Source organism: Tasmannia lanceolata, unplaced genomic scaffold (genome assembly GCF_043159265.1).
Source record: "Tasmannia lanceolata isolate RefF3 unplaced genomic scaffold, GAP_Taslan_0.1 ptg000019l, whole genome shotgun sequence".
In the NCBI taxonomy this organism is placed as follows: Eukaryota; Viridiplantae; Streptophyta; class Magnoliopsida; order Canellales; family Winteraceae; genus Tasmannia; species Tasmannia lanceolata.
In genome coordinates this window covers 4,727,098-4,740,401 of record NW_027518696.1, presented here as the reverse complement: position 1 = coordinate 4,740,401, position 13,304 = coordinate 4,727,098, and the positions used below count along the sequence as shown (strand labels likewise).

General features: G+C 38.0%; 2 protein-coding genes across 2 annotated transcripts in view; one reads left to right on the top strand and one right to left on the bottom strand.

Moving 5' to 3' along the window:
* Positions 1 to 356: 356 nt before the first annotated feature.
* On the bottom strand, positions 357 to 1,335 carry EDL3 (EID1-like 3). The gene has a single exon (XM_077362674.1). It carries the CDS (start codon positions 1,301 to 1,303, stop codon positions 539 to 541), a length of 765 nt encoding a protein of 254 aa, XP_077218789.1. The 5' UTR covers positions 1,304 to 1,335; the 3' UTR covers positions 357 to 538.
* A 4,468-nt stretch (positions 1,336 to 5,803) lies between these two features.
* LOC143852220 (ERD (early-responsive to dehydration stress) family protein) overlaps positions 5,804 to 13,304 on the top strand; it is a 42,309-nt gene continuing 34,808 nt past the window's right edge. The window contains exons 1-3 of the mRNA XM_077361603.1: positions 5,804 to 6,069; positions 10,098 to 10,437; positions 11,066 to 11,215. Of these exons, the coding sequence (XP_077217718.1) occupies positions 10,124 to 10,437; positions 11,066 to 11,215 (464 nt within the window). The 5' untranslated portion in view covers positions 5,804 to 6,069; positions 10,098 to 10,123. The remainder of the gene's footprint in view (positions 6,070 to 10,097; positions 10,438 to 11,065; positions 11,216 to 13,304) is intronic.

Here is a 13,304-nt window from a genome sequence, read left to right as displayed (position 1 = left end):
CAACAACCGACAAAACTAATAGGATTTCCATCCGGGAAAAGTAGATTTGTTCCTCACATGCGCTATTTGGGTTCTCTTATGTGACTTGTACACATGTGATTGGATCCATTGGTTCGACTAGCGACCACAAGTTCGGTCAAATGCCTTTGAGAACAATTTAATCCGATGATCTTAGTTCCTTAATCCATCAAGCCTCTAATAAGGACCAGCTTATAAACTAATGATACCAGAGTAAACCCGTGTCCCAAATTTTACCCTCTTTTGTTTAGTCTTCTCTTAAAAAAGAAATGCATTTATCTATTCTGTTTGTCTTTTCATTGAAACGATGTTATTTTCAGGAGAAAGACAAATGGAAGGAGCTGAAAATGATGGAAATGGGGGTGGAAATATCATTTATTACACTACCATAGCTACAAAATAATGCCAAAGGGGATGGAAATGTCCTCAACAACGAAAGCAAGCTCAATGACAAAAAACCAAACAAAAGTACACCACACACCACCGATACAACAACAAAAAAAATCTCAACTGGGCCCACCTAATCAGAAACATAACTCCCATTGGACCGACCACACAGTGCCACGTCATCATCCTCATCACTCGATAGTGGGACCAACCAGCAACTCCCGTGCAAATGCCCATTAACACAAACGAAGTACTCGAGGGTCCCATCATGGGACCCAAGTCTCCTCGACGCACTACGTGGCACGAGCCTAGCCGTCCTCATGCTCCAAACACGAGCCCCACAGTACGGACACCGAACCCTGTGCTCCAATTGGACCTGTCTCTTAATCAAACACGCGCGCGTCTTAGATTTCATGAACGCCCTAAAAACTCCTCTGTACACTCCCACGTCATCCTCAGTGGGCCCCATCGAATGCTCACACGGGTCACTCACGTACAACAAATCCCCCCAACATTTCCTCACTAAAAAGCTCTTCCCAGACGTTTTAGAAAATCTCGACTCTCTCATAAAGTGACCCCCCGAGCCGCGGCTCGGCTCAGAGCCACAGCAAAAGAACAAAAGCTTAGCCAATGCGTGGAAGCCACCACAGACCCTCCCTTCTGGCGAGCCGCTCATCAGCGCCCAAGCCATCCTCGGGGCGCGCGAGATACAGAGCTCCCTCCAAAGCACGCGCCGAGCTACTGCCCTCAGCTTTCGGCTCACGCATGCGGCAACACATACCACGTGCGGGTCCCAATTGATAACCCCGAACACGAGCACCAGAATACGCTCGTTCTGAATCCCAGACTCGCCGGAATACTCGCCGCCGGCAGGGTAACTTCTCGTTCTCCGACTCATTTCCGATCACAACTGCTCTGCTCCCCCCGCGTGTGGTTCAATATATATATAGCTCGACAAACGGTTGGACACGTGTCGAGCTTACATTAGCAGATTAACTACCTCCCTTTCTTGTCCTTAGCAAAGACACCTGGCGAATGCTACACTGTCGATTATTAAACGTGTTGAGAGGAGATTGAACCGAATTGCGATTCCAAATCAGATTTGCGTCAGCAATTGGATGATGTTCTTAGATCAGCACCACGTGTCGTGTAAGGGTTGGATAGTGAAATCTCGCTTTCGGGACTCTAAGAAAATATCTGGATTAGTAAGTGCTGAGTCTGCCACGTGTCGTGAAAGTGCTCGGATGGAGTTTTGGAGTTTTCCTCTTTTTTATTTGCGGGGCACGTGGCTTCAACGTAGCCGTACACGTATGTCGTTTAATTGCTTGTGGATTCCGCTTGCTTTGGTTTGTTTCGCTTTTTTGAACTTTTACGCGTTATTTTAAACCATGTGCGCTTAAAACTATTAAGATAGATTAGTGCGGTCATTAATTACCAGGAAACCACCGGGAAACTCGATTTGGAAAGGGAAATGATATCCACTTGGCGCAGATATCATTTCCCTTTGGAAAATATGGGCACATGGGAAACATCGGATTCCTGAAAAACAACATCTAACGCATACCCTATATTTTAAGAAGCGTTTTGCTAACGAGTGCCCTTAGGTAGGGGTGGACATGGTTCCGGTTCAAACCGAGGAACCGAACCGAACCGGCACATATGGTTCGGTTCGGTTCGATTCTATATGTATATGGTTCGGTTCCGGTTCCGAAATCCGGGAACCGGTGCAAATTCGGTTCGGTTCTGGGTTTCGGATTCCGGAACCGAAAACCGAACCGAGAACCGACCCTCACCTTAAGTCCTTAAAATCACCCCACGGCGTTTTAATTCACTCCCTTTTAACTTATAAGTTTTAACTTAAAACTAAAAACTAAAAACACAACAGAAACTCAGTTGAGATGGGTTGTCACTTGGTGAAGGGCCATTGGTGAAGGTTGGGTAAACCCAGAACCGAACCGATTATATATGGTTCTGGTTCGGTTCGGTTCCATACATATATGGTTCGGTTCTGGTTCCAATTTCAGGGAACCGAATATATATGGTTCGGTTCTGGGTTTAGCCCAAAACCGAACCGAACCGAACCATGTCCACCCCTACCCTTAGGGTATCCGTTAAGGTGCATTGGGAATGATATTTTCCAATCATTTTACACAATGTTTGATAAAAATACTCATTTTCTGTGAATTTATAATAACAAATGTGTAAAATATCATTTCCTATGCACCTTAACAAGTGCCCTAAGGGCACTCGTTAGCAAAACCCTTTTAAGAAATCTATCCCTTAAAATTACGAATATATTTTAGAAATCAACTTTCAAGTTTTAGAAAATTAATTTTCTTATGTTTTGGGAACCTTTTTCTTCATTCATTCAGACAATTGATTGTGAGACCAAAACTGGTTATTGGACTCAAAATCACAATTAATTTCGATTCCAATAATTGGTTTTGGACTCACAATCTATTGTCAAAATCTAAAACGAACAAAGGCCTTAGCCCGCGAGCTAAATAGCTATACCAAAAACAATACAATAAAATTTGTTCATAGAAATAAGATTCTAACAAAATTTTCATAGGAAGAAAACAAATGATAGAGGAAAGAAGCATGTCTAGTATGAGGAATTCTAAACTCACGGAGCCCTTGTAGAAGAGTTGCCGAATGGCAAGATTGGGAGGTAACACCGCAGTTAAAATTATTTTATTATTACGTAGAGGAAATCATAAATTGAGAATCCTCACCAATTTATGACGAATATTAGGAAGATGGATATTTGATTATTGCCAAAAGTTTAGATCAGAAGTCATTATCTTTTGATGATGACGAAGCGATCGCCGGATCACTTGAAGCGATGATTATTGTGCCGCTTGAAATCATGGACAATGAACCAAGAGAAATTGGATCCGACAATATATTAGGTGAACTAATGGAGATTGAAGAGATGGGAGAACGAAAAAATATTATATCAACTTTTTCATCAAATTATATTGATCCCTTTATATTTGATGTTGTGCTGGAACCTACGGTGAATATTTATGAATTCGAGCAGGTTCAAGTTCAAGATAGATTATATTTTCCTCTTCAGGATTATGAAGAAAGATTAGATGTTCGACGGTTTCAATTGATGATTGTTCTTCAACACTTTAAAACTCGAGGACGAGTTTTTTTTTTAAGCAGGGGAGTGTGATGTGGACGAAAATTACCAAGAATGACAATTTTCTTATCTTTTAATTTGTATTTTCGTCATTTTATTTGTAGTAATTTTTTATGGCATCAAATCTAGTTATTTTGGCATCATTTTGGTGTTTTTAGAAAGGTTTTTTTATTACCTTTATAAAGAGCTCAAGATTATGCAATTTATACTTGATTTGGCTAAGTTATAGGCAGTTTTAGAACATGGTAAGTGTCTATTACGGTATTACTATTTTAGGTAAGTTTTAGTCACGTTTTAGGTTTTATTTATGTTATTTTAGATGGACGGCTACGATTAGTTGCTTAACCCTTAAGTTAGATTTTAGGGTTTCTTTTATTATAAATAGATGTTATGAAAGTAATGTAGTGGACTTTGATTATTGAATGAAATTTGCCTTTGACTTTTTGAGAATTTTTTGTTGCTTAGATTAGCACCTGCAGGAGTATTTTCTAGTTTTGCTCTGAGAAACTCGACTTCGACGGGATCGAAGTAAATCACATCCCCTTCGATGGTGATCAAAGTTTTCTATTCCCTACGACGGTGTTCGAAGGGCCCATTTTTCATTTATTTTATCAATCTTGCATCCGCTGCTGAGCCACGAAGAGCGTCAAGATTTTTGGACTACATTCAAAATCCACTTTCAAGTTTTAGAAAATTAATTTTCTTATGTTTTGGGACCCTTTTTCTTCATTCCTTCGGACAATTGATTGTGAGATCAAAACTGGTTATTGGACTCAAAATCACATTTAATTTCGAGTCGAGTATTTGGTTTTGGACTCGATCAATTGTCAAAATCTAAAACGAACAGGGCCCTAAAAAGCTATACCAAGATCAATACAGTAAAATATGTTCATAGAAATAAGATTTTAACTAAATCTTTCGAAAACAAATGATAGAGGAAAGAAGCATGTCTAGTATTAGGAATTCTAAACTCACGGAGCCCTTGTAGAAAAAGCCTACAAGGGCGGGGCACTATTGGAGCCTCACAATTCTACAAGGGCTCTTGTGAGTTTAGCATACCTCGTCTAATTATCTAATACAATAAGCTGGGATGAAAAGAAGAGAGTTTTTTCGATTTTTTTGAAAATTGCGTGAGAATTACACCTGACATTTTTTGACTTTTTTGAACAAATGCATCCATTCAACTCATATAATTTCAATCCTACCACCCTTCCTTTATGCTTTTAACAAAGGCACCCATTGAATCATATAATTGCAATCCTACCCCTCCTTTATGCTTTTAACAAAGGCACCCATTAAAGCCGTATAATTTCGATCTTACCCCCCTCATTTATGGTTTTTTAATTAAAAAACTATAGGGTGATCTTAACCATCCGATTTAAGATAAGAAGAATTATGGAAACATCTATAGATTGGAGGGCTAGGATCAGCCTATGGAAATGATTTTTGGGGCACAACCTATGTATGTTGTGTTCCATCACATGGACGGTTTGGATCAACCTATGACGTGGTCCGTCTGTTCTTTATCGGCCTGTGCATCGCACGGGAATTTTTACTAGTATACTATATAGTAGAAGAGAAAAGAAGAGAATTTTTTTATTTTTTTAAAAATTCTATGAGAATTACACATTACTTTTTTGACTTTTTTTAACAAATGCACCCATTCAACCCACATATTTTCAATTCTACCCCCTCCTTTGTGCTTTTTAACAAAGGCACCCATTAAAGCCACATAATTTCAATCTTACCCCCCTCCTTTATGCTTTTTTAATAAAAAATCTATAGGGTGATCTTAACCATCCGATTGAAGAGGAATTATGGAAACCTCGATAGATTGGAGGGCTAGGATCAGCCTATGGAAATGATTTTTGGGGCACAACCTATTTATGTTGTGTTCCATCACATGGACGGTTTAGATCAACCTATGATGTGGTTTATACAATTCTTTGTCGGCCCGTGCATCGCATGGGGTTTTTTGCTAGCATATTATAGATGACCTACTTTCATCGCATGGTCTATAAAAGAAGTAGCTTGCTTTATATAATTATATATATGCTAATATTCCAATTGATTGCGCATACATGAGTAATCAACGGTCCAGATCACACGATTCGTGTCCCGTTGTGTGACCCATAACCGATCATTAGGGTTGAATCTAGTCTAGTGAGCGAGAGAGAGAGAGGGTAACTTAGATATATTAGGAAGAAGAGAGGGCGTTTTTCTAGAATGGGGGCCATTAGATTTCAAATTTCGTCTTTTTGTTCGATCTCTAACGGGCATTACGAGGGAAGTTAGAAAGGGCGGAAGAAGAGGAGAGTAAACGGACCCGCTATTGTTGCCGCCCTCCCTCTTCCCAGAGAGAGACAGAAAAGGGAACAAAAAACAAACCCTAGAAAAGAATAAGAGAGGGAAGAAAAACCCTAATTTTCTGAGATAGCTTTCACTTCCCTTTCTCTTCCACTTTTCCTCTCCGAATCCGCTTCGTCAAGATCGGAAACTAATATTTTTTTTTCGAGGTATTGAAGCTAAACTCTCGATCTCTGAGCATTTAGCATTATCTTTGCTTTGCCTATTGGATTTTTCTCTAAATTTCTGATTATTTATTAGAAATATGTATAACATTTTTAGTGTTGATAAAACTGAAAGACAGTTATATTGTTAAATCAAATCAAATCAAATCAAATAAAATGATAAAGAAAATGGTCTAAATGATTGAGATGAACAGAGAAGAAACGAGGTGATGAGGAATTCAATGATGAAAGCTTTTAAGAAATCCTTTGCAAATCAATATGTATTTAGAAAGTGATGAGACCAAAATCCGGATCTGGTAGAGACTCTCCGCTGGATATCTACAACCACAGAAAATGAGGTCAGGGGTCCCGGGCTTGGTCCCGGACGACCACTTCGACACTCAAGTCAGAACTTAGCTCAACCAGATAATAAACCAACAAGACAATAAGGAAGACAACCTAGTTACCAAGCTTAAGAACAGGCTTTTTCTGGGTATTGAGTGGGAAAATATGAGTGGAAGACTAAGGAAAAAGAGAGTTTTAGTGTCTCAGTAGACCCTTTCATCTTCTTTCCCGCGAGTAGAACCAAGCTTGTAGAATAAGAAGACTCTTTTCTGAGTAAGGTGAATTCTCTTTGGTTTTTCTCTTATAACGAGAAGGTTTTTGAGAACTCGATCCTTCTTTGCACGTCTATCTTTCCCTTATATATTGGATGCATGCTTTTTCCTCCAGATCGTGCTCCACGTGGACCATTTTAATCATTTGGAGGCAAGTTTGAGAAGTCTGGATTGGAGAATGGGAGAACACTCCATCCACCACAAGGGCAAGGTAGCGTGTAGCCGTGTACGGCAAGAAGATTATGCATGTTGAGATGTGGTAATGATGAGGAGTAATTGCGGATCTTTGTTGATGAGTATATGACACGTGTAATACTGTTTTTTATCCCAACAGAAAGGTCTTACAAGATAATTTCTGATAAATTTTGATAGAAATTATAATCCCTAGGTTGGGAGCTGTTTTGAACTTTCAACTTTTAATCAGAGCAGAGATGCGATGTGGCCAGAGAAATGGATGAAGGCTGGTAGTTACATTGGGACTATTTCGAGGAATCTACAATGAAAATCAACTAGAATGACTCTATTATGGGAATTGGACTTGATTTTTAGACTAGCCTTTTGAGGTTGTGTCATGTTTGTGCGATTGCGATAGATATGAAGGCAAGACTTTCTAGGCAGTTTCACTTTTATGCTCATCGCCAAATTCTGAACTGGTTTCCATTACTCAAAAGTGGTATTCCGCTCACTTCATAGTAATAACTAATAAGTTCCTCACTTTCAAGGTGCCATGGTGTTTGTCTTGTAGATATAATAAGGGTTTAAACATACATACACACGTAAAAAAATCACTGATTGTTTTTTGAAATGGGTAAAAAAAAATCTCCCCACTGTTTTTTTCGAAACGTGTAAAAAAATAACATATCTATGGTTTTCTTTGCATAATTCGTTCAACATATATCTTTTTTATTGAAATGGGTAAAAAAATCACTGATATGCAATGTTTACTTTTATTTCAATGTTTTTTAGAATAATGTGTTCAACACATATCTATGTTTTGATGTTTAATGTGAATTATAATGTTTCTAGTGTGCTGGTGAGTCAGTCAGAACTTGTCCTTTCTGCTTGTCTGTGAGCTTTTTAGGCTACTACTTGAAATAAATTTATAGAAGCAAGTGAACAAGAAATGAGGTATAAGTGGTATAAGTAATGAAACTAACAATATAGGTAGTAAAGGTAATGCACCAACTCAACTATATAAATGCATCAAAACAAGGTATCAGTAGTATTCTAGTAGGTACACTTCGCTATTAATCTATTATACAAAAGTAGTACAATACTACAAATGGTAGTGTTATGAATTGGAGACGAATATTCAATGTAGCAGCCAATGGGTAGTTAACTATTAATCTATTATACAAAAGTAGTGCAATACTACAAATGGCAGTGTTATGAATTGAAGACGAATATTCAATTTAGCATCCAATGGTTATTTAACTCTAGATATTTACCTCAAATACTCAATACCAAAATGAGGTCCTTAAGGTAGAGGTTGATGATGAAAGAAGTAATAGTAGGCACCAACACTACAATCAGGATTTTGTGACTGTTGATTACGGTATGAGTTGGTGTAGTACATCAAAGAATCATACCCATAGGTCCCATACCCAGACCCACCATATCTAAAATCTTCATAACAGTGAACTGCGTAATCAACAGCCTTCGATGGTTCTCCTAAAGGACATGCATTAGCCACCACCAAAGCCATTCCCATTGGTCTCACCTTGCCCCATTTATCAATATCACCACCAGTCTAATGTATATTTCACCATCTACCAAAATCGTAATTTCTCCGTGCCTTACTATCATAATTCTCATAATAATCATTAACCAAAATCGTATATTCACGCTGTGTGGATTGCTGTGTGGAAGGTCTATGAAGTACTTTAACTCTTGTTTCTGGACCTGCTACATCCTGTAGAGCTGCTTCGTTGTGTGGGCTAATTCAGACTACCATATAGCCTCTATATGAACTATTGTGGCCTTCTTTGGAGCTTTTTCCGTGGGCTGTTGTGAAGCTTTTATATGGGATGTTGTGTTGTTTTCCTTGTGGAATGTTCTGCTAAGCCTTATTACTGTGACTGCAAGTCCTTTCCGGGTTGCAGAGCCATTCTTGTAAATATATTCCCATTTCTTGTATGGCTCATGCTATTTGAATTGGTGTAACGCCATTTATGTGGGTTGATTGTGCCTTCTCGTACCATCTCATACCTTTGTGTTGTGATTGTTGTTGTGTGGATGCAAATGCACTTTTACAAATATATATATTTTTGGCTCCTAGATGTTTATGGTAGGGTTTGGTACTACAAAGTTGGTTCCTGAATTTGGCAATGATGAAGTCCCAATCATTTGACAAATGCCTTCTAGAAAGAAGTTAACTGTTGGAACTTTGAGACATTGCAGTCGATAACATAGACTTGGAATGACGTGGCCTAACATTTTATTGGCACAATTAGCCGTTAAGGAACCATGTACCTCAAGGAGGCGGCTCATACACCTCACAGTTTTCTTATATGTCTCAAAATTGGAACAAATCTTATGTACGGATAAAACACGTGTAATAAAAAAAGAGTCAAAATCCTGATTAGAAGATGTAGCTTGCCTGCAAGTTTGCTCATAGATAACTGCATACATATAACTAAGAGTATACTGTAATTCTTGATGACTGATATGAAGCTTAGGTGATAGTTAAGAGATGTCATCAATTGGCTATTGAATGATACAATGTCCAATAAAGAGAGATAGAAACACGATAATTAACCTAGCTAATTCTATATATGATGCTGGATGGCTGTGCAAAAGATTATGTTGTTCGTCACATAACCCAACTATTATGTTGATATCATTGCCATCATCGGCATATAAAGTATTTTGGGGCTTTCCATGTAAATCCCAACAGCTTTATCAGTGGCTATTGTGTCCATACAATGTGTATGACTGAAAAAGATATCCTGGTTATACTAAATTTTTTAAAATGGATCTACTCTAAAACCTAAATACACCATGTTTTTCCTATTCTTTTAGTTATGGCGGTACTGATTAATATGGTACCAACATTTCAAATTAGTAGCACAACAAAAGATGTTCCTCAACAATCATATGGAGTCCTTGTCGATGAGAAAATGATCCCAATCTTAAGCATGTGAAAATGCTTCCAATTAACGTCAACATTTGTTTTTCTTTCTTTTTTTCCCTGCTTTGAACTATATTCTTTTTTTTTTCCCATTTTGCACTTCATACAGATTTGTCCTCTTTATTGGGTTTTCCTCTCCATGCCCCTTGTTCGACTACTGATTTCTCTTGACTATATTTACTGGCTTTAAGAGTTGCCTTCTTTATATCAACTGACTGTTTTATTTGTAATATTACTCTTAGTTTGTAGGTTGAATCTCACTCTGTTTTCACATCTCAAAATTTCAGGAGCGTAATTTTTGTTGTTGAAATAAATGGCTACCGTTGGAGATATTGCTCTTGCAGCAGCTATTAATATTCTATCGGCATTTGCATTCCTAGCGGCATTTGCTATATTACGGCTTCAACCATTTAATGATAGAGTATACTTCCCAAAATGGTATTTTAAGGAGTTAAGAAGCAGCCCAACACATTCAGGAGCACTTGTAAGGAAGTTTGTTAACTTGGATTGTGGAACATACATAAGGTTTCTGAATTGGATGCCCGCAGCATTGAGAATGCCTGAACTTGAGCTTATTGATCACGCAGGACTTGATTCTGCTGTATATATTCGGGTTTACCTTCTTGGGTGAGTTTTGAGGATGCGAGTTCTGATATTAATTTATTGCCATTTTATTTAACTAATTCATTTTGGTTTTGTTAAAGTATAAAGGATTTAATAACACCATCTCCAACAGCTTAAGCTTTTGGAGTAATTGGTTTTTTCACATGATATCAGAGCAAAGGTCCTGGATTCAAACCTCCTTGATAGTAAAAATCCACATGCAATGGCTAAACCCAAAAGTGGGACCACATGTGCCACTTGTAGGCCAAACCTAAAAAGAGGGGTCACAAGTGAAGGGGAGTGCTAACACCTTCTCCAACAGCTTAAGCTTTTGGAGTAATTGGCTGTTTCACAGGTTTCATGCGTGTATTACAGTTCTTATTTACTTTGCAAATTATGCTTTTGCGAAATAACATTTTACTATCCTTTTAAAGTAATCAAATAGACTTAACAAATAAAAATCATGTTGAGAGAAGTTTAGGTTGCTTGTCTTCTCCTCTTCCTTACAAATTAGAGGTCTAAGAGCTTTTCCCCCAAAACTGATTATTTCTTTTACGAATTGGTGTTGTATTAATTTGATTTGATTATTTCAAATCTTGATTTTTGTTCCTTGGTTACATGGACCATCTAATTTTTTCTCTTTCTTATGCAGCTTGAAAATATTTGTCCCCCTAACCATACTTGCTTTTTCCATCTTGGTGCCTGTTAATATGACTGGTGGAACACTGGAGCATCTTCATGATTTAACATTTAGTGACATTGATAAGCTCTCAATATCCAATGTTGCATCTGGATCAAAAAGGTTACAATACTTTATTACCACTTCTTTTCCATTTTCCTGTTTGTAATATCCTAAAAGTATGATACACTCAATAAGTTCATCTCCTTTCCTCCGTGGTCATTCTGTAAAAGTGGGCTATGCTTCTTAGTGGTTTTCTTGGAGAAATGGGTCTTTATGTTTTGAGTTTTTATTGTACGTTATAGTTTTGTCTCCCTGAACTAAGTACTATATATTGCATTGAATGATGCCATAAAGTTAAATATACCTTGCAAGTCTCCCGTTATTTTCCCTTAGTGTTTTACTCTCCTTCCATATATAATCGAAGGAAATAAATAGACTAAATAAGACTAATAAAGATTAAAGAGTTCATGTCTACCTTTCAATAGAACAAAGAGTTCTTGTGAGATGGTACATATTAGATGCTTGATGGTTGAAATGGTAAAATTGTATAATATATTACTGACACAACAAGGTGATGTTTTGAGTTATATTTGATAGAACTTAGTTTAATTAGGTTCATCACATTTTGAGATGATAAAATTGTATAATATATTACTCTAAAATTTATACTTATGATCTCAACATAATAATTTTATCTTTTTAAATTATTTTAATGTATACTTCATAATATACACAATTAATAGATCTTATGAACGTTTTAAGAGTGTTGTATGTACACTATTATAGCTTCCTAATAAAATTTGAAACATAAATTATTTTTTTAAGATAGAGGTGAAAATTCAACTCAACCCAGTTTTAAACGAAAAGTTGCAATCTAGTCGAATAATTTTTTTCCTCTGGCTAGATGTATTTATTAAAAAAAACTAGAATATTGCCTTTCCAAACCTATTTACACACTAGAACTAGATTGTCGATGTCGATAGAAATGGCCTCACATCATTAGTTTCACATAAAATCTAAGTATACCTAAAAATGTAGTGTGCACCTGTGCTGCAACAATTGTGCATCTACTGTGTTGAGAAAATCCGGCAGATCCAATCCAATCATGCACAAATTAATAGAAAAGTAGAAAATTAAACAAGCCACACGATGAACACCAAGATTTACGTGGTTCGACGAAGCATACGTCCACGGGCGAGAAACACGATCTTCACTATGAGAAAATAATATACAAGGATTATAATGGATTAAACTTAGAACCCACAGAACCCACATACCTGCAACCCTTTCCTTACTTCTCTCACCCATGACCGTACACCGAGAGTAACCCAAGAAGAAACCCCAAGAAGAAACCCTCATTCTCCTCCTCTCTCTTTTCTCTGTCCCCTTTCTTTGTCTTTCTATCTCTCACTCCCTTGAGGTAGCCGACACACACCAAGCCTCTCACGACTCTTGCCGCAACCCACAAGAGCCCTTTCATATCACTTGGTTTATCAAAACCTAAACTACTGCTTTCTATTTTTTTTTTGGTTTCACCGACATTCCACATTGCCATGGGAAACAAGGCAACTTTCCAACAATCTCCACCGTGCCTTGTTTCCCAGCCACATGAAGATTTTTCCGTTGATGTTGCCACCAGTTCGCTGTCGCCGCAAACCACCGTTGGCCTTCCAAAGTGCCTGCTACACACCCTCGAATCATTATGGTTCAGACTCTTTCCGATTCAATCAACACGGCCAATGCACATGTGTAGCTGCCAACCCGTTGACTCACCTAGTCAACCCTGGAGAGGGATCTCTATCAATCCTCCTCAACGTAACGCAAGTACCATCACCTTCTCACCATCGCCTACAATCTGGAAACCCATCTTCGCACCAACTGCGAAAGAGACCCTACATGCAGTTGAAGAAGTTGAATACCAGCAACCCCTGGAGTCCAACTGGCCAAGAGACACCAGGTTCTTTCTCATTTTTGGGACATACGCCACACCACCCAAATTACGAACCACTCCATCGAATATCTTGATCTTCACCATTCCAACTCCCGTGACGTCACAAATAGACCCGTCACCCAAGGACACTACACCTGCACTTGTCTCCTGGAATGTATCAAAATATTTCCTCCTAGAGAGTACATGAACAGGCACCCTGAATCTAAAATCCACTCATCATGAGGAGAAGTGTGGTTACCTGCGGAGACTGTGAGAACA